The 21,804-nt window shown below is 42.7% G+C and overlaps 1 protein-coding gene across 1 annotated transcript; it reads left to right on the top strand.

Moving 5' to 3' along the window:
• The first annotated feature begins 1,005 nt into the window (after positions 1-1,005).
• nek6 (NIMA-related kinase 6) lies at positions 1,006-21,443 on the top strand. Its single transcript, XM_068573549.1, has 10 exons — positions 1,006-1,281; positions 10,915-11,015; positions 12,404-12,544; positions 13,538-13,600; positions 13,837-13,947; positions 14,588-14,696; positions 14,896-15,003; positions 15,225-15,319; positions 18,742-18,855; positions 19,737-21,443. The coding sequence occupies exons 2-10, from the start codon at positions 10,938-10,940 to the stop codon at positions 19,845-19,847; spliced, it is 930 nt and encodes a 309-aa protein (XP_068429650.1). The 5' UTR covers positions 1,006-1,281; positions 10,915-10,937; the 3' UTR covers positions 19,848-21,443.
• The last annotated feature ends 361 nt before the right edge of the window (positions 21,444-21,804 follow it).

Raw genomic sequence — 21,804 nt, 5'->3', positions numbered from 1 at the left:
ATAATTCGGGGACATCTTGAAAAGGACTGGGGCAGGGGGCAGACTTCGATGTTGGCTGTCAAAGAGGTATGACTTGAACCAGAAGAGGACTCAAGACAGAAGAGGAGGATGAAGTGGTTGATGGTATCAAAGGATGCACTGAGGTCCAGTAGGATGAGGATGTGGAGGGTTATCGAATCACAGGAGGGGGTCGTTGGTGACTTTGATTAGGGTGGTTTCTGTGCTGTAATGAGATCTGAATATGGAGTGACATGGTTGTTGTTGGAGTCCAGGTGGGTTTTGAGTTGGTTGGCAATGGTGCATTCAAGTATTTTAGACAGAAAAGGGAGATTGGATATGGTTCGGTAGTTGTTGAGAATTTGTCTGGGTATCAGTGTGACTGAGGCAAGTTTGAGGCCAAGGGGGGCCGAGCCAGTAGACAGGGAGGAGTTGATGACAGAGAGGAGGAGCAGGTGGAGGGCCAGGAGACAGGCCATGACTAAAGTGGAAGAGATGGGGTCCAGGTCGCAGGTTGCCAGAGATCATGCCAGACATCATTTCTTCACGCCAGATTACCTGGTGACAGGACAACTTGTCACAAATGCACATTCTGTACTTAACCAATTGTAAGTCTAAATTAAAGTGAATACATCTAAAGATTGCACATTTGTGCATTATAATGTATTATTTAATTTAATGTGGAAAATGAAGTACTGTGGTGTACTGAGACCAAGTGAAAGCAAAATGTGTGACAGCTCTCATCAACATAGAGGTGGGCGGGGTCTGGCTACTTGACCTCATGACCTCTGTAAATCTAAATTGTTGACCAGGGCTCTGACTTAATAATCACTTTCTTCATATCAAATAGGCTACACTATCAACCTGTATATGTATTACTTTATTACCCACATGGCTACCCAACCCTTTCCTCATACTTTGTGTGATTACAATACACTCATATATGATGTCATCAAACAATGGCCCTCACACGTGGGAGGGACGGCGACGTTTGATCTCCTTTACAACAAACATTGTCACAACACCAACACCAACCTCTCCATTCTCTTATTTAGTAATGTTGGTAGAGAGCAAGTCTGCGTTGAGCAGCCTGCGTGGCAGCAGCGCCACCAACCACAGAGACCAGCGCGCGTGAGAGAGAGACGGAGAGAGAGGGAGAAAAAAAAAGAGAGAGCGAGAGAGAGAGACTCGGGGGAGGGGGTTTGACTGTTGCGCAACATCGTGGAGCAATGTAACTCGTAGAAGCGGTTTCGAGTGAGCAGGACCTTATTGACTCCTCTTCAGGTAAGTCTCGTTTAAACATCGGTCTCCACCTCATCCGCGACACTTGCGTAAACACGTCGCTCTCGCGTAATGAATGCACGATCTAACTGTTGACATGTAGTTCCCCGTGTGGCGTGGTCGCGTGAAACGCCTTCACCGACTACAGTGAGGGGGCAACGGTACAGTATGTACACTCAGTGTGGAAAGCGGCAAAAAAAGATATGGAAACGCTATCTACCCCATGCAGCTCGAGCAATGTCAAGTCTAATAGTTCTCAGTTCCGTTTCACCTGGTCCCTTTCTGCATTGACATGTGGTCAGTCCCACTTGGTGAAATGAAGTTATGATGTTGCTTCGAGCTATTGAGGAAACCAGTGCAAGGCTCTGATCACTTCTGCAGGTTATTTTCCCAAAGCCGAGTCTTCAGTATAACTTATTTGAAAACACATAATTATATCACAATGCTACATTGTCTTCTTTTTCCTGTCCTTGTGGGTTAGTTATAGCCACTGGAAATGGCTCCTGGCACAACATGTGATAACATAGAGTGTAAGACAACATTTGGAGACCAAGTGTGCCAGCTGATTGCAACAATGTCACACAGCTTCTCATACCACCAGGCCAGGAGACCGGCCCATGAACAAGACACATTTATCATGCAGCGTGAAAGTGAAGCCTTATATCTCTGCATGCTGTGTGTGCTTTGATTTGTGGATGTTGGGTATAAATGAACATTACATGGAATACTGTACTAACAGCAAGGGTGAACACTGGCTGCAGACTGGAGGGGGTTGCTTGTAACAGTCTAAAATTACTTGTATGTCAGCTGTGACAGTGGAGCTGGTGTCCCGGGTGAATGGGAGAGCTGGTTTGTATCAACCCAGCAGGAAGCCGTATCTTCACACATCCTGGCTGCCACGCAGCTCTCCCCGTACGGCGGGTAGAGACATCTGTCTGTATAGCTTTGTGAGGTGTCTCCAGAGTTTGATAAAAGATGCACACTGTTAGATTTGGTTACGGTATTGTTCAGAATATTAGATTTTGGATTATGTTTTTTATGAATGCAAATAAAATGTGTAGAGGTATTTGGTAAAAAATATTGTGGTATTTTATTTTCTCCATCTTACCCAGCCTTTCCCCCAAAATGATCAAAATTCATGAAGAAAGCGTTGTTCTTCTTGCTTCTATGTAAACAAAGAATAGAATATGTATAAATATCAGTTAACAAACTCACACAACTCATGCAGAATATTCTAGGTCTCATTTTTCAGGTCGTATGTTCACTTTTTACCAAACACATGCATCTTAAGCTAAAAAGAGTCTCATGCTTGCGTCAGCACACCAGAATACTGGTCATGTGTAGTATGCAAGCCTATGCTAATTGTGAATGCCAAAAACAAGGCGAAACGCTGCAGATACAGGAATGTTGTAATAGATAACATTAAGGTCAATGTTTTGTGTCAGATAATCAATAGTTCTGATGAATTCCTGTGCATGATGCAGGATAATGTACTATAAATTACTTAACATCCCACAATATATAGAAGAATGAATCAAATAAAGCAGGACAGGGTCACTAATGGCCCTAAACGTCATTCATGAAGTAAAGCAAAGTTGTTGAAAGATATAAAACTGATCTGAAAGCATTAGAAAGGAAGTTGAAAGACCGAGGGATGGCTACCGTGAGAGTATTTTGGTGCTGAGAACAAGGAACTTAGTTGTTTTTGAATAAACTGTGCTTTCATGTTCAGGCCTCTACCTCGAAGAAGACTCTTGTATTTATTTTGATGCAACATTTTGTGAGTTACCACTGACATAAGTGATGTCACTTGAGTCGGTAGACAGAAGTGAGCTTCCCAGAACACTTTGTTTGTTTTGTGATTGAATGTTACTTTTGCACTACGTTTATTGTTAGGGGCCGATCACACAGGACGCAACTTTTTAATGCGCAGCCGCTTAAAAAACGCCTCGACAAAAACGCGCTGGTCATTTGTTTGTTTTTTTAAAGCGTTTTAATTTGACCAATTGCTCCCCTGGTTTCCTCCCAGGGTCACAATTGTCTTATATTTTCTGCAGTGTTGGAAAACAAGAATGATCAGCCTAATTTAAAGGGACAGTAACATAATACCTATTTGGTAGGAAAAAAGCTTAGCAGACAAAGAGCAGACTCAGGAGTTATGCCCCGATGACGGGACCTCCAAACTCTACAGATCAATGTTACTTGTTTGGCTGGTCAGTAAAGCCTCTCAAGCAGCTGACTGAATGAGATGCCCTTAATGTCACAGATTTGGTGAATAAGGGAGAAACCAAGAGTGACCATCAACCGATTAAAATAGCTGGTGAAAGCAGAAATGAAAAGGTGAGATGTGAGCAAAGTGTGGTAAAGCAGCTTTGAATCAACGTTGCAATCCTGACAATTAAGGTAGATTTATGATGGCAACATTTTAGTGTCCCTTTTTAATTGTGATTCCATAGTGACCTTTCAGCTAACAAGTGACAAACCAGGCCTCTTTCTCTGCTTTAAAAACACGTTTGGATATTTATTTTAACTGTTTAACTGATGGTATTTAAATAATTATTGCTGTCAGTTAACGGTTAAATATTAACATCCCTATTTTTCAGGGTACCAGGAACCTTTTATTGAACTGAGGAACTAAACATGTGCTTTGACAGGGGAAACCAGGGACGACATTTAGTTTCTGTACAATAGGTCCAAGTGTAAAAGAAGTACCTGCTCCGGGGTTGAGGATGGTTGAGAAACTTTTGGGGTGGAGGTTGCAGCCCCCACCACCATTGACAGGCCAAACACTGACACTGTAGCGCTTCAACCATTTGTGTATCTCTTCAATCACAAAATAAGGAAGTACTCCAGGATCAATATGAGCTTGACACTTCCTGCGTGCTGGCAACTGCTCAACACTTGCTCATCAAGTGGATTGATTTGAGACTGAAGGCGGAGATTAAATAAACAGTGGCTGATGTCTTCACTTCTCTGATTTCACTAGCCATGCTGGCATTCCAGGTGCCGTAAAATAGTGTGTACACGTGCAGGTACATTCCAGGTTCACCTTTCACCAAAAACATAACCATATTAAATGAACATGCTCATTCACTGTGAATTATCTATAAAACACTCAGCAGATCATCTATTGTGGAGACAGGCGTTATAGAGTTTAAAGTCTCCTTCCGTATCGATATCATTCATTTGATGAAACTCAAACAGCGTCACGCAACAGTAAACACAATCAAGAGGATGACTGTTCTAATGTTTAAAAACAGTTTTAAATGCTGCCTTGTTTTTTTTTCTGCCAGGGGCCTTGTTTGCCTAATCTTCATGGTTCTTCAGATGTGGTGGAAACACAGACAATGCACCACAGAGACGTTTAGTTCCTGAGGTTAGTTCCTCTACTTCCATAGTTTCAGGAATGGTTTGGTTGAAAAAGGATTACATTTAAACTGGTTTCCGTCAGTAAATACATTGGACCGCACAATTTGCAAAAACTCTTGCAAGGTTCACTGCACGATGACCTATCAAAACCTCGACCATTAAAGGTCAATATCTAACTTGATCTATTGGAGGTTAATGCCTGACCTCAACCATTGGAGGCCAATGTCTAACCTCAACCAGTGTAGGTCAATAGTAAGTAGGTAATTTGTGTGCAACAGTTGCGGGTGGTGGTTTCAGACCTGGGCCTTCAATGAGTGCCTTATAGTCCACATCACGGGTGGACTGAGCGGGGGGGGAGTGTCCCTGGAGTTACTGTCACAGACGGACACACTCAATACACGACGCGTTCATACATGTGTGGACAGACACCCAACCCTCGGAGCCACTTGGCACCAACACGAGCAGAAGGCAACGCAAGCTCGTAATTCACTGCCCCAGGGGGTCTTGGCATGGGTGCTTGGCAAGTATGTGGCCGGAGCCTTTCCAAGCGGACCGAAAACAGGTCGCGGCACACCAATGCGGAGGAAATGCGCCCCACAAGGGCCAGCACAGAAAGGGATAAGCCAACTCCGCCAGGCCAACAACAATGCACGTCGTCCAAATCTATCAACAAAACGGTGACACTGACATCCTGTACAGTGCACAACCAAGACATTGCAGCACAGCTGCGCTAACGGCAGCTATGCACCTTGGCGGAGGGAGAGTCCGCAGGGAGAAGCACCAGCAGCTCCAGTGTCAAGCAGCAACAACAGCGCTGTGACTTGTTCATGATTAAATACGACTGCAAACGTTAAAAAAAAACCAGTAACATAATCAGCATTTCAAGCATGCGCAAAGCTCCTGACCCGCGGTCTGATCCACTATGCAGAGCACTATAAGTCAGTATCACTTCTGGACCTTTACTCTTCTCTCAAAGAGGAGAACTTTCCACACGTCACAAGATGTTCAGTGCACTTGTTCAAGCAAACACAACCTGGACTTAAGAAAATCTGAAATGAACTGGAAAACATGAAAAGCACTTATTGCTTTTGTAGATATAGATCTAGATAGATCTAGAGATCTAGATAGATCTAGAGAGAGAGAGAGAGAGAGCGAGAGAGAGAGAGAGAGAGAGATGGATATATATATATGGATATATAGATCTATATATGTATATCTATATATCAAGATATATAGATATATATATATCAAGATATATATATATATATATATATATATATATATATATATATATATATATATATATATATATGTGTGTATAGATCTGTATATATAGATTTGTATATATATAGATCTATATATAGATCTATATAGATATAGATATATATCTATATATAGATATATATTTCTATATATATATATAGATATCTATTTTTATAGATCTATAAATATAGATCGATAGATCTCTATCTATCTAGGTAGGTAGGTAGATAGATTAATTATAAGCATTCATGAGAAGTTCGGGGCATATTTTCTCTGTAACAGGAAGAGGAAACAGATGTGATCATGTTGAACATGTGAACAGAAATTTAAAATGTTCTAAGGAAAACCCCTCAGGGTCTGGTTGTAGTCACTGTGTTTTCCTGGTATTATTTCCTGAATTTGGAAAGAAAAAAACTGGGAAAATTAAAATTGGGCGATACGATCACAATTGGGTTGAAGTGAGGTCCGTGCATGATTTCTTTCTTTTGTTTACTATACTTTATCTTTCTGGTGAAGTGTAGCTAGCGACTGCTGCTGTGTGAGACCAACAACTGAGTGGAAGCAGTATTGCACGCCAATCACTGCAAGATGTGTATGATAACAAACCGTGTGTCCTCTTACTGCGTCACTAGAAGCCAAGACTTAGGGGGTTAGGGTTAAATATTGTCATTATGTATGCGTTATTATGCTATGACTTTACTGGTCCGGCTTACTTCAGATCGAAATAGGCAGCATGTGGCCACTTAACTAAAATTAGTTTGACACCCCAGCTCAGGTATTTGAGACCGACAACCAACAGTCTGGTGCTCAGGTACACTCTGTGATGGAAGATTTTCTCTGTCACTCGGGGAAGGAGGAATAGAGTCTTGAGAATCCAAATTCTCTTTCTCAGTTTATTTCGAGCAAAAAAGGAGGAAACATGTAACAGCTACGTAAGGCAGTCTGCAGCAAGATTTCTTCCACATGTGAAAAAGTCACCAGCATATTTATATACATTGGAAGTAACATCCCCTTTTTGGTTTAATCGCAGTTGAACTGAACTAGTCTAAACCAGATATGGTTTCTGCCCAGAAAACATTTTTCTCACGTCACAATACAATCAACTCTTATCAATGTTGGGCTCGCAAAGGATACTTAAAACAGGCTTCTCCCAAACACATTGCGATACGTTGTTACCTCTGCTAGCTGTGCAGACAGAGGCCCATTGTCTTCTCTTGGCCTGTGAGCCTCCACAGGCCAAGTACTTTTTCATTAGACACAAACAGTAACTTCTAAAACCTGTTGTAACATAAGCAATGCTATATTTTACCATTACAACTCTGCCAGCTGGAAACGGTTCATCACAGCAGAACGAATGTTGCGTACGAACACTTCTTAAGGGAAAAGCATCCCGGAGTCAAGACGATTGAATCAATTATTGAAATATTAATTCAACAAGTTTTAGAAATGAGGGGACCAGCTCTGATAATCCATGTTGATGGTGAACACTTAACCACAAATTGCTCCCGTAAGTGTGTGAAAGAGTATGAATGTTAGCTAGTCCTGATGGGCAGGTGGTACCTTGCATGGTAGCTCCTCCCATCAGTGTGTGAATGATGACATGTAGTGTGAAAACGCTTTGAGTGGTCGGTAGACTATGATTGTGCTATTATATAGCTGGTCATTCTAAAATATGTTGACAGTGTTCTGGTTGAGACGATGTCCACCATTGGAGGAATTAATAAAATGTTCGGCATTTGACAACAGGGGAGTTGATTCCTTTTGGCGTGTGAGTCAGACAGGCTGAGGGTGAGGGATTTTCGAGCCTTGCATGCCAACAACAGCACGGTCGTCATTATCGGCAGCCTGACATGTGGGCTGTAACTAAAGTCATGGCATGAGGCATTGCCAACATTTTAATGGTTAGCGAAGCGGTGAGCACAAGTTAGCACATGTACACTCAGCTAAATGCTTAAGGGGAGGCGGGGGTAGTTTCAACATGACCTATGTTAGACATTTTAGAAGCTATCTGTGGTCAAAATAAGTTATTAATACATCAGTACTTGGCAATAGTAGCTCCAGGAAATCACTGTGCTTTGTTTCTTCAGAAACGTGAACGCTACAGACGGCGGTTTCAAAACTTTCAAGCGCGTTGGTTTGGGGCGAGGCAGGCACAAGGTCGCGCTCGGACGACTCTGCTAGTCACATGAAGAGCTAGTCACTAGCTCACTCTGTGACTCGCTCTCAGTGATCCGCTCGTTTGACAACTGCCGTCTCATTTCCAGTTCAAACTGGATGATGGCCTCTATCATCATGAGTCATCACCACAGACACCCAGCAAGCTTTAACTCCACTGACGGAAAAGAGCTATTAGCATGACTTAGTTAGTGCTCGGCATATGTAGTCTAGCTCACACTGAGGTAGATTAAAGCTGTTATTTCATTTCCTTTTTCGGCCTGTAAGCCCCTCCAGCAGTCATGTATGAACATAGACATGTATTTTCTGTATACTAGTGAATATTGGCGACTTTACTTCTCATGGAGAACTGAGTCAGGAAACGTTCCTGCAGACCCCCTTTTCTAGGGCCAATATCCTGCATTCCAGGATGTGTCTCTCGTACACAAACGCACACACACTCACACACACACACACACACACACACACACACACACACACACTGGGAACAGAGGACAGGCAGACTTGTTAATGTAAAATGAAATGTACATTAATTGATGTTTGATGCTTAACTAACTGTTGTTTAACTGATTGTTTAACGGCAGGAACCACTTCTGTCTGTGTAATGACTCCTCCTTTACACATTCCTGCTCTGCATACATATAGTTTTTTTTAATTTTTATAATGACATGTTTTATTAAGTGGGTGGTATCAGATGGTCCGTGTATTTTGCGGCCAACGGATTTTCGTTTTGAAATAAGAACCAAAATCGCTCGTTTCCCGATTCCCGTTTAGAAATAGGAAAACAAAAAACGGAAAATGACCCATTTTCCGTTTTGGTTTTGATAATGAAAACGTAAAACGAAAAGCGACAAGTTGTCTAATTTTCTTTGATGTGCTTAAACATGGACATCGAGAATAAAATTACTGCGTGGAAATCCATCCCATCCATGATCTTAACCGCTTATCCTCATTAAGGTCGCGGGGCGCTGGAGCCGATCCCAGCTGTCAAGGGGCGAAGGCAAGGTTCACCCTGGACAAGTCGCAGTTCATCACAGGGCAGACATATAGACAGACAACCATTCACATTCACACCGTGGAAATCTTCTTTCGCAATTTCTTGTAGGTTTTTATGTTGTGACCCAGAAGTTACTTACACAAGCCTGACAGTCACATTCATGTCAGCAGAGGACGCTGTGGTGCGCTGCGTAGGTTTTTGTGTTGTGACCCGAAAGCTATCCGTAGTTGGCGGTGTATTTAATTTGGTGTCAGACATCCATGAGACGCACCTCAACAGAATGGCATGGCACGAATATGCAGGTTTTATTTCAGAACACCGAATGAATGGCATGTCTTGTGGTGATGTCGACACTGCGTTATGTACCCAGTTTGGGACGACACAGGGTTTTTCAGAGAGGAAAGTGCGGAGGTAATGTGCTGCAACCCTGTCTCCTACAAACTCCGTGTCCCCAGAACTAATACGCATCTTCAATTACGTTGACTAGAAACATATTTTCTCTCTGATTACGTCGGTGTTTGACGTTTTACAAATACGTTGATTTTATATCAGCCCTCTGCTGACATGAATGTGACTGTCAAGCTCGTGTGAGCAACTTCCGGGTCACCACAAAAAAACCTACGAGAAATTGAGAAAGAAGATTTCCACGCAGTATTTTAATTCTCGACGTCCATGTTTAAGCACATCAAAGCAAATCAGATAACGGCTCGTTTTTCCTTTTCCATTTTCTATTATCAAAACAAAAACGGAAAACGGGTCATTTTCCGTTTTTGTTTTCCCATTTCTAAATGGAAATCCGTTGGATTTTATACAAAATACACAGACCTCAGATGTTTGGGTATCGTTCAGCAAATGAGGGGGCCCAGCTTTTAAATATGGAATTTGATGTTTTGTATTTTATTTTTTGTATTTTACATTAACAAAACCAGATAAGTCAATTGAAAATGAGAACCAGTTCTTACTTAGAATGACGACCTGAACAAAAAGGCAGCAACATAGGCAGGAGCCTCAGAAATACAAGATATGTCGGTAGAGAAATATCACAGATGTGCATTTACAAACATTTGACCTCATGCAAGAACATTTAGGTATTCTTATCTTGACTTTCTTTGACTCTTTTTTCCTACGCTGTACGCACGTCAGATTCAGCAAACGCTCCTAACTTCAGATAACTGTGTAAATGACCAGCGTAAACATGATGACCTGTGCATATGTTAGCGCACATTTATGAGAATAGTAAATGAGCATAATAAACATCCTGATAACACCATATAAGGCTACGCATCCTGCACCATGTGTCCTATATTGAAGCCCTGTTTTTGGAGATTCATAGAGGAAAGTATATCTGAAAAATGAAGGGTCAAACTGTCACTGACATAAAGCATCTCATAATAGCTGATTGCAACGGGAGGGGGTCAAATCTTTTAAGTATAAATTAACATATTAATATTGCCTTGTCGAGACATTAAGCTTTCAGTGTTGCCACTGCTGTACAATAATACAAAGATTTAGGGAGATGTTCTTGTTGAGCGCCTACTGTCAGAACGAGAAGTTACTGTCATGCAAATGTCTGCTTGTGCATATATTACTACGCACACACACACACACACACACACACACGGTGAAATAGTCAGTATGAAAGTCTTGATGATGCATTAAGCAACGCAGAGATGTGGTATCACTAGTGTTTCCTGCTGTAATTCATGTGGGCCATGTGCAGCTGGCAAGCAGGTCAAGTTGCTTACGTACTTTATCTTTCCCTCCTCATCACTCTAAAATCACTCTAAATGTGCTAAACTATTTAAATTGATCATTTATCCTCTTCGTCACAGGAGCTGGTGGGTGTGATGCAACCATGGAGGCGCAGAACAACAACCAGCCCACTTTAGACAACCACAACAATCTCTACAAAATTCCCGGTCAGGAGGATCAGGTAGGCACTTGTATTGTACCAATGTATTGTTAGACCGGTTCAATGACTTTATGACGGAGAAAAGCTAAATGTCACTTGTTCTAAAACGTGTCGTGTCTTTCCTATTTTCATGACCGATAGGTCCGCACATTTAATACTTGATGTGTATGTGCTGTGTACATTTAGTTTTGTTGACACTGATGAACATAAAACGGAATAGTTTTACATTTTTGAAATATGCTTCTTGTCTTTCATGCTGAGAGTTAGATGATAATATTGAGACCTCTCATGTCTTTTAGTGTCTGTGTGCCAACTATAAAGCGACACCAGCAGCATGTTATCTTAGCTTAGCATGAAAACTGTAAACAGCGAGCTGTTCAAATGTTGTCGAATTAACCTACCAGCACATGTAAAAGCTCACTTAGTAACTCCATTAAATATCATCCTAATCCTTACAAAGACTGAAAGAAAACCGTAATGACATGTTTTTACATGGTGCTGGAGTATCTCTTGACCTGGAGCAGTAACTTCCTGGTATCATATCCTCACCGCGCACCGTTAGGCCGCCAGACAACCAGCAGAGACTCCAGGAAGTTACTACTCGGTGGAGAGATGCATCGCACCCCGTTTAACCACAACCACAAGAGATGGGACTTGTTCACCGTGAGCTTTAGAGGTGCTGCTCGAGCGCGGGAGGTTTTACATTTTAGACGGAGTTTAGCTGTCCCCCTGTTTTCAGGGAGACAGTTTTCAGACAAAAAAGCGGACACGCAGATTTCCCACAATGTCAAATTATGCATTCGATATATTGATTTGTCTGTTATAGCTTTAGACACCCGGACAATGCAATGTTATTAAAAAAAAACACACTCAACCTCTGCTAAGTTTCAGTGGGGACATTGATGACTACTCAGGGATGAAGTAATTAGTGTTGTACACTGCAAAAAACGAAACGTATTTTACTGGGATTACGCTTTTTTTAAACCTAATTTTCAGAATTATTTTTTTTCCTTTTTTTATGCAATGACAATAGTGGGATCTGCATTTATTTTTGTCACAGTTCCTGTAACATCCAACATCATAGCACTATTTCTTTGCACAATCTGCCACCAAACATTGCATGCAAACTATGAATTATATTATTCTATAGTGTTTTTGATAATTGACGACAGTGTCACAAAACATAACATTTTCATACTTGAATGTACCGACGTTATCCTACATCCTAAAAGTACAGTAATTGCTGTTAAGAATTTGTTGGCACAACTGTTTTTGTGCTTCGGTTCAATCATCGTCACAGTTAAGCATTTAGCCATTTTCAGGAGAGTGAGATTTATTTGACGCAACGAAGCTTCATGATGCACTTTAATGCCGTACGTTGTTCGACCTTTTAATGTTTCCACATCCAGAAAAACATGCCAAGCTGTAGGTACTTCTGCACTCTGGCAAACTTCCGGATTGAGAAGAAGATCGGCCGGGGCCAGTTCAGTGAGGTCTACAAAGCCACGTACCTGCTGGAGGGCCAGCTAGTTGCACTCAAGAAAGTCCAGGTACAGCACTCAGCGGATACTGATGCAGGACTTTATTCTCAATTCTGAATTCACACTTATGTCAAGACTATTAGCCCAGTGCGTGTGGTTTTATTAGCTCGTCAATTTAATATTGGTTATATTGTATGCATATTTAAGATTGCCACAAAACCAGGCGTCAACCATCGGTTTTGCCGAGTCAACATCGTGTCTAGATGTAGTAAAAACACAGGTGCCGCCAACCGGTGCAGTCCTTACAACTCTTTACATTTACCAGCACCTCGACCGATCCTAGAAAAGGAGCCGTTCAAACATACACTTGACCAATACAAGAACCCTTTATCGCCAACCAGTCCAGACACTTGAGGGGAGACAAAACACAACTTTTCTAGTTGGGATTGAAGCTCTCAAGTTTGACAAATTCAATAGGTATTCCAGTTGTGCTCATATTCCTTTAGGATCCTATGGGGAGACCAGGGATCGAACCAGTTTCCCTTTTAGGACGACCATTCTACCAATAAGCTACAGCTGTATTTACTCTGCCTCATTACTAGGCCTATATGTAAGAGGCTACCACAGAGAAAACTGAAGAACAGCCTTTAACATGAGCTGGATGTACGTGAATCTGCGTTGTAATTAACTTCAACAGAAATGCAAATGTATGGTATCAATCTCAAGGAAAAACATAAAGGTAGTCTGCATCTTATTTAGCCTCCGATAGGTCCAAATGGTTCAGTTCCAAACAAACTGAGAACAAAACAAAGTATCAACCACAATGAAACTGAACGTCCCACCGTGTGTGGAAAAGTGTGAGGCTCCACTGAATGATCCAAATATGTAAACTAGCCTTCATTATCCGTCTTATCGTTTTGATCATGGAGCTTCAAACCCGCATCAGTTTGCCCGTTCATCCTGGCAGGGAAGAGTCAGCCTGCTTTTAGTCTCCGGGCCTGGAGTCGTGGCTTCACTTCAGAACTCCTAAATCCATGTTAACTTGTATCTTTGTCACTTCAGATCTTTGAGATGATGGATGCCAAGGCCCGTCAGGACTGCGTCAAAGAGATAGATCTACTAAAGGTAAAGAGGATCAAACATTACCACTGTGTTTAGAGGGTCAGTGAGACACGGAGGGAATTGAAAGGTTTTCCAGCTCAGTTTAGAGGGAAATAAGAGGATAAGGGCAAGAAAATTGCATTTGCCCACACCATCACTTTGAGTTTAGCTGTACCTGTTGATTGTTGCATGGTGTGTTAAAATAATCAAATAACAGAGGAGTGCCTGCAAAGAACAATGTCCCTTTTCTTCCACTGCAGCAACTGAATCACCCCAATGTGATCAAATACCTCGACTCCTTTATTGAAGACAATGAGCTCAACATTGTTCTGGAGCTGGCGGATGCTGGAGATCTATCCCAGATGATAAAGGTTGGAAATCAGCAGATTTTCTTCATAGGTTTACTTCAGATTACATCCTGAAGTAGATGAATACTGGATGCAGAAAATTCATCCAAACAGATGTTACATCCAGTAGTAAAAACAGTTGTGAGATACGTTTATTACTGGAGTGTATCCATCAAGCTCTCATTCCACACTGTCACTAACTGCACTCCCTGAAGAAATATCATTCAACATTATAACTATTACATTACATTTGACCACTGACCAGCTCCAAATCCACAAAACCAGCCTGAAAATGAACAAGATGTGACATTCCATGAAAATCTAGTGTGGAGCTTAAATGTTAGTTGTCCGACCCTGTCAGTCGGTGTTTGAGGGGCGGGACTTAGCATAAGGTCAGTTCTCTCCATAGTTCATATTTTTGATCTTTTGTTGAACGTTCCCATAACTCTCTCACACATGTGGACAGCGTTCTACAGAGTTTACATTTCTTTTTTTACAGCCAAAATGTTTCATTTAATTTGATTAGGAATGCTATTTATATGCGTAAGAGTGTTAGTTATTAAATGAAGAGATTCTGTCCACAGACAGATGCTAAAGGTCTAAAAAAAATTAAAAAAAAACAACACTTTTCATAGTTTAAAAAACCTTACTTCTATCTGTTTAGTACTTCAAGAAGAAGAGGCGCCTCATCCCTGAGAGGACTGTCTGGAAATACTTTGTGCAGCTCTGCAGCGCTCTGGAGCACATGCATTCACGCAGAGTAATGCACCGCGGTAAACAGCTGCTGGTTTACTCGCCTCCTCTCAGCTCTCATTCACGCCGCCATGCACACTTCATCATCTTCAAATTTGTTTCCTCTGAAATATACGGCATCTTCTCAGGTTTAATTCATGTTTTAAGTGTGTGTGTGTGTGTGTGTGTGTGTGTGTGTGTGTGTGTGTGTGTGTGTGTGTGTGTGTGTGTGTGAACCAGATATCAAGCCGGCCAACGTGTTCATAACAGCCACAGGGGAGGTAAAACTGGGTGACCTGGGATTAGGCCGCTTCTTCAGCTCTAAAACCACAGCAGCACACTCCTTAGGTAAAGCACATACTACATGCATGTACATACAGAACACATGTACATACACATTCATGCAGAAACAATGAGGTACTGCTCAGTTGTACAACATTTTAGTGCGAATTCAACACATGACTGAGTTATTTGAAAGTATGCAATTTGTTGATTTCATGCGCCCAATCTGTGAAATTAATGAACAAGTGATGTCTTTTGAACAAACAGACCATTTGTTTGCTCCTTAGTGGGGACACCTTACTACATGTCACCGGAGAGGATCCACGAGAACGGATACAATTTTAAGTCCGACATCTGGTCCCTGGGGTGTCTTCTGTATGAGGTGAGATCACATACACAGGGCCACTGTGGCTCAGGGGTCAGCGGGGTCGCCCCTGGATCAAAGGACACTTAACCCTAATTTACTTCCGCATGCTGTTCCTGCGGTGCATGAATGGTTAGCCAGTTCTGATGGACAGGTGGCACCTTACATGGTAGCCCCTCCCATCAGTGTATGAATGAGGGAATGATGTCATATGAAAGTGTTTTGAGTGGTCGGGAGACGGGAAAAGCGCTACACAAGTACAAACCATTTAGCATTTACCATACACGTTGACCCTTGCTGATGATAAATGCGTTCAGATAAAAGACGAGATCGGGACGGACTGGATTAAAAGTATAATGATGTTACCTATGCAGAGGCAGTGCAGAGGCATAACACGTGTGGGAGAAAACCTCCTGGTGACTACAGACTGGCTACAACCTGTTAGTTTGTGGAGTCTCGAGTTTGGTGATTTTGCCGTCGCCATCTTGGATGACAGCCGTCCCCAAGGTGTTTTTTCGCAACCAATAAACGAAAGTTACCATATTTGGAATGTGGAGGAGTGACGTATACGACATCTCTTGTCGCGGCAGCGATCTGTCAATCAAAGTAGTTGTCGCGGTTCTTACTCCACATCTTTAACGAAGAGGAATAGAAAATGTACAAACTACTTCTTGCCACAGAAACGCACACAAGAAATGACGAGGGCAGAGCCCTGCTGGTGTTCACATACTAGCCTGTCTTCACATGTCCTTACTTTTTCCTAATTCCTATTCTGAAAGGCGACCTCCACCTCCAGGTTTCTCCTCAGCCCGGGTCTTGCGCTGCCGTTGGCATTTTACACCAGTTGCCACACAGACAGAAAAAGTAGTTATGATGGATGTGATGATTTGGCAGAGAATATTATAATTATATGAAGAGTTGATGCACTCTGTGAGGTTACGACAGCTGCGTATCCTCACAGGCCGATGAGCATCTAGTCTACCCATGATGCCATGCGTCAGGGTGTTGTGATGTGACTTATGCGTTTAGACTCGGTGTCCTTGAGGACAAAGCAGATAAAAGAAAAGTGGTGTTGAACTTCCCTTTGACAGCTTAAGTTAGTGGAAGTTAACCCTATGATTAGCAGTTCTCAATGAAACCTTCAAAGAGTCTAACTAGCTCCAGTTTGCAGGCCAAACAGCTCAATTAGCTGTTTCCCCAGCAGCTCTGCATCCAGATGCTTGCCATCACCGTGGACGTGATAACCCCTATTCCTTCTCACATGTCCATGTATTTCATTGGAATGCATTGTCGACACAGCCTTTCCCCGGAGACAATGGTTCCACAGTCCTCCGTGTTCTGGATATTCTCTGTGCATGTGAGGATGTTTTGACAGGCCACCAGAGCCTGAATGAGCAGCATTATGTGTTCTATGTCTCATTTATTCTCCGGCTGCATCACCACATCCACCACATGAGATACCAGACACGTTCTTCCTCCTCCTTCCTCCTTCTCTTCTTTCCTCATCTTTTTTTTTCCAACATTGTTTTCCTTTTTCTTCTTTCTTTTTTTGCTTTTGCTCATTTGTATTCCTTCACTTTTAAAATTGTGCAGCTTACTGCCCCAAAGGTACTTTTGTTCTTGACAAAATGTGTCAAGAACATTGTGTGTGTCAACATTTTGAGAGATTAGAGAGTGGGCCTCTCTAATCTCTCTGAAAGGAGCTGTCTGATTAAGGACTAAGTATCAATTGGCATCACTCATCACATCGTTTGAGTGCAGCTGGAGACACAGCTGTTCCGGATGGGCAAAATAGTGCAGTTTGATGCATACATTATTGGTATTGTTCACCCTTTAGGGCATAAGATCAGTTAAGTTTTAGCTTTTTGCAAAGACTTTCCACTATTGGCATAATTCAACAATTCAATGGCATACGATACAAATTAAACCCATTCCTTTTGGTCCAACTATTCCTACTACTTAACTGTCTTTTTACATATGTTTACGCCAGAAATGGAGCTTTTAAACATCCAGCAGTCATGCCACCTTTTCTTAAAAAGGGGAATTTGTAGCTTTCTTAAGTTTTCTTCCACCAGCGAACATCTGCTCAGCAAATGTCACTACGATGTTACATTTAGCAATACATTGAGGGCCAGTGAAAATTGAGTGTGAACTGATGCTAAGAGAAAGCAGATGTATAGAGAAAGCAGCAGTTATCTGTAGGAGCTCAAGAGGAAACAGAGAGGCCAAAAACAACTACAGGGAGAGGACTGAGGCCACGGTGGGATCTTTCAGCGGGAAGGGGGTCCAGAAAGGAATAAACGACAGCACGCCTGCCTGCAGAGGACAGGGGTCCGAAAATATGCTCGTGAGCTACACCTGTTCTGCAAGAGAGTTGACACAACCCCATTCCTGTGGGCTTCTTCTCCCCACCGGGAAAGGACCATCAACATGGCCTTGCAGCACGAGCCCCTCCACAACGTATCAACAGCTGCTGGATCACAACTCACTGCACCTCACCCCGACCCTAACCTAACCTACCTCACCCCGAGCCTAACCTAACCTACCTCACCCCGAGCCTAACCCACCCCAACCTTAACCCACCTCACCCCGAGCCTAACCTAACCTACCTCACCCCGAGCCTAACCCACCCCAACCTTAACCCACCTCACCCGACCCTAACCTAACCCACCTCACCCCGAGCCTAACCTAACCTACCTCACCCCGAGCCTAACCCACCCCAACCTTAACCCACCTCACCCCGACCCTAACCTAACCCACCTCACCCCGACCCTAACCCACCTCAGCCCGATCCTAACCCACCTCAACCTTAACCTACCTCACCTTGACTCTAACCCACCTCACCCCGACTTGACCCTAACCCATCTTACCTCGACACTATCCTACCCCACCTCACCCCGACCCTACCTCACCTCACCCCGACCCGACTCTAACCCACCTCACCCCGACTCAACCCTAACCCACCTCACCCCGACTCAACCCTAACCCACCTTACCTCGACGCTACCCTAACCCACCTCGACCCGACCCTAACCCACCTGTGACACTAGAAGTGAGGTTATGCCATGAATTATTTAGTTTTTGTTTTGTCTTTTCTTGCAGTCATGCTTGTTGTTGTTGTTGTTGGCATATGTGTTTACAAATAAAGACTGTTTCCACACGTCCTTACTGCAACAGTGCAACAACTACATCGGTTCACGCTGCAGATGCAACACGTACGTTAAAGCTCCTGTTGTTACAGTGTGTTGCGCTCTTATTGGCTGTAATTCTCCAACAGGTCCAGATAGTTGACCTGCTAGATACATGGAATGCTTGTGCAACTGTATTGCCGAACTGCAGAAGCAATATTTGTCCTTGTTACTTCAGGCATTAATGTCTTGGATGTTGGTCAAGAGCAATACTAGTAGGGTATTATTGGACAGGTCTCTCCTCTGTCTCCAGATGGCAGCGCTGCAGAGTCCGTTTTACGGGGACAAGATGAACCTCCTCTCCCTCTGCCAGAAGATTGAGCAGTGCGATTATCCTCCCCTCCCCCCCGACCACTACTCTGAGAAGGTAGGGCGACACACACACGACTAAGTCATGGCCTCAGTCATGTTGACCCCCACCAGAGATAACATACCGTGAATCCAGATATTTACTTTTAAGGTCTAATGAGTCACAAAATAACACAATCAGCATCAGTAAGGATGGATCCAGTTATTTTTGTCTATATTTTCGTTTTTTATTGCCTTTTTATTTCATTGCTTTCTTGACAGTTGGGCAGTTGCCAAACTAATCGGTACTATATCATGTCCTAGTTGTGTTGTTGCGTTTCGCTATGCTCAGTAGACGGTTCTGTCTGTGTGACCTCAGATGCCAGAGGTGGCCACGCCCCTCTTTCCCAGGACACACTGCATCTGTTTGTAGAAGACGAGTGTCATGTGTCAGCCTGGCAATCGTGTTTTCTTCGGCTCAACAAATCTGCCGTGCAGCAGCGAAACAAAGAGTGGATGTATCTAGCAACAAGTTCTGTGTGCGGATCATCATCTTCCTCTGGAGCTCCATTGTTGTTAAAAACACTTCAATGAGCCAGGCTGCTCCACTGGGTTCCGTTTATTATAAACACATGACCCATTCTTGAAAGTGATATCTATGGAAAGGTCATCTCTTACGTCTGGCCCAAACATCCAATTTGCTGGTCAAAGATCAGTGACGTCACAAAAACATATTGTCCAAATATCAAGAATTGATGCGCCAATTATGACCCTTTCACACAAATGTCTTAATGTAAAACATGCTGAAGTGATAACATGTTGGACGGACACGGATGTAAACTGCAACACGAAGCATACAACCTTGAGGTCATGAATACAATGACAGAGGGACTTTTAATGGGGATTGTTAACAGGAAGATGATGATGATGCTGTGAGCTAATGACGCTCACTGTCCACAGCTGCGGGACCTGGTCAGCATGTGCATCAACCCAGAACCAGACCAGCGGCCCGACATCGTCTTTGTGCTGCAGATCGCCAAACAGATGCACATGTGGACCTCCAGCACCTGAGCACCTTGTGTGTTGTTCTGTCATGGAGGACGTGAAGAGGAGCCGCCGCCGTGCCCGAGTGGGTGAAGTGTTGCTTATGAAAGCACACTTCATGTTCATGTGAGAGGTTTCTGAAGCTGATGAAGAGCTTTTTATCTACAACTCCACAGGGGTTGCATTCCAAGTTCATGGCCTGTGTGTCAGGTCAAGTAGACATTGGGAATTCAAATATTTGTCATCCGTCATTGTAATGAAATGTGTTTTTTTATATTGTCAATGTAAGTGCATAATTGAGGGTCTGAATGGGCAATTAGTACACAGTGCATTAGCATGCGAAGTCCGGCCTAACAGCGTGACATCATGTCACGCATCTTCTGTTCTGTGTGGAAGCCAGAGTGACTGATGGATCTGTTCCAGATGATCATTTCTTTATTTCATTATCTCAAAGGGATAGTTCTGTCAAAGTCTGGATAGCTGCACAATCCCATATCAAAAACACCCAAACTTTAGTTTAGTTTAAAGCTCTCACTTCATTTGTAAGGCGTTTTTTTCTAAATTGACAAAAAAAAAATTGTCACGATTATCTTGATCAGGGGACTACTTAGGAGCTAATCCCAAAGCTTTCAACCACATATCAGGGTTTTCATTGGCTGATGGTGCTTGCTGAGTTGTAAGTAACGACTTCATAACGTTCATATCTGGGCATGAAGACCATGAGATGTGGATGAAAGTTCTGGTAAAACTTAGAAAGTAGACCTTGAATCTTTTTTGTCACACTACTATTTTCAACTTCAAGAATAAACGTTCCGGCTCAATGTTTTGAAGCTGCTGTAATTGATTCTTTTTACCATCTGGGCTTAAAACACAATTTTGACATTTGCCATATTTGTTCCGTTGACTCACTCGGCTGCAGCAGAGCAACATGTGGATTCATTTGGAGTCTTTGTGTACACCAGATGGATGGAAGTCTAGCTCTGTGTTTGGCCTCCACCAGCCTCTGAGAAAGCGATCTGTCCCTTAGATGCTAAATGTTCCTAATGTTTGTGCGTTTGGGTCCCTTCTGATACCAAAGGTTCTACTCGTGCTGGTCTTGTTCTTGTTGTGAAGGAACCAACTGTCCCAACCTCGTGTCCTGTCCGCTCAGCAGTTAACCCGCTGTGTTTAGAACTCTTAGTGGTCTTTATGTAGCCTTCATACTTTTGCATATCATTTTCAGTGTTGACAGGGGGAAAGAAGAAAGCATCTTTTGTTTGGGTAAAAGCTCGACCGTGTGATGAAACTACATGTAGGGATCATCATTATCCCCGGAGAAAAGAACTGGGGGAAATTAGTATTTAGGTCAGGCATCTTTTATTGAATCTGTTTTTACAAGTCTAAACACAGAGTTGTACAGTTTCTATGTGTAAATATAGACCATTGTTACTGTGACACTGTAAAAGAAACGAGAAGCTGTGAACGTCCTTTTGATAGCTGGTATCAAACGGGGAATGTTTGAATGTCCTTGAGGGATTCACACGCGGGCCGTTATTAATAAGCTGTGAGCTTCACTGTGTGTGAGGCTCGACTTAAACATTGCTTTCCTAACTCTGTAAAACATAACAAATAAAAAAAACATTGTGAATGTATTGAATTGACATTGTCAAATTCTTGAATTTCACATTAAGTGTGTACCTTTTTTTTTTTTTTTAAACTTGAACAGGAGTTATAATCCCACCATATGATGTTTATATGAACACAGAACTGATCTTGAATCCTCTGAGTGGAACGTCATTCAGAGTAGTTTGAGACCAACGTGCTCAGCTTGGGCTCGCCCAGGAAACAAACTCTGCTGACAAGATCTGCAGTCATCAGATACCAATAGGGCTTTTATTTTGAAGTTCTCACTCAGTAAAAGGTCTCCTAATTGTATTAATGCCTCTAATCCTCCATCCTATGTGCATGCGGCACCCCCTGTTGAAAGAATGCAAAAACTGCACCC

Source organism: Clinocottus analis, unplaced genomic scaffold (assembly GCF_023055335.1).
Source record: "Clinocottus analis isolate CAN_PGR_092001 unplaced genomic scaffold, fCliAna1.0.p SCAF_13, whole genome shotgun sequence".
Classification (NCBI taxonomy): domain Eukaryota; kingdom Metazoa; phylum Chordata; class Actinopteri; order Perciformes; family Cottidae; genus Clinocottus; species Clinocottus analis.
This window is presented reverse-complemented; position numbering and strand designations above follow the sequence as displayed.

Bases quoted from the DNA above. Each gene is read 5' to 3' on its own strand.
- nek6 (XM_068573549.1), top strand. From the start codon at position 10,938: ATGGAGGCGCAGAACAACAACCAGCCCACTTTAGACAACCACAACAAT. The intron at 11,016-12,403 runs GTAGGCACTTGT...TTCCACATCCAG, and splicing joins TTCCCGGTCAGGAGGATCAG to AAAAACATGCCAAGCTGTAG. The intron at 15,320-18,741 runs GTGAGATCACAT...CTCTGTCTCCAG, and splicing joins TGGGGTGTCTTCTGTATGAG to ATGGCAGCGCTGCAGAGTCC.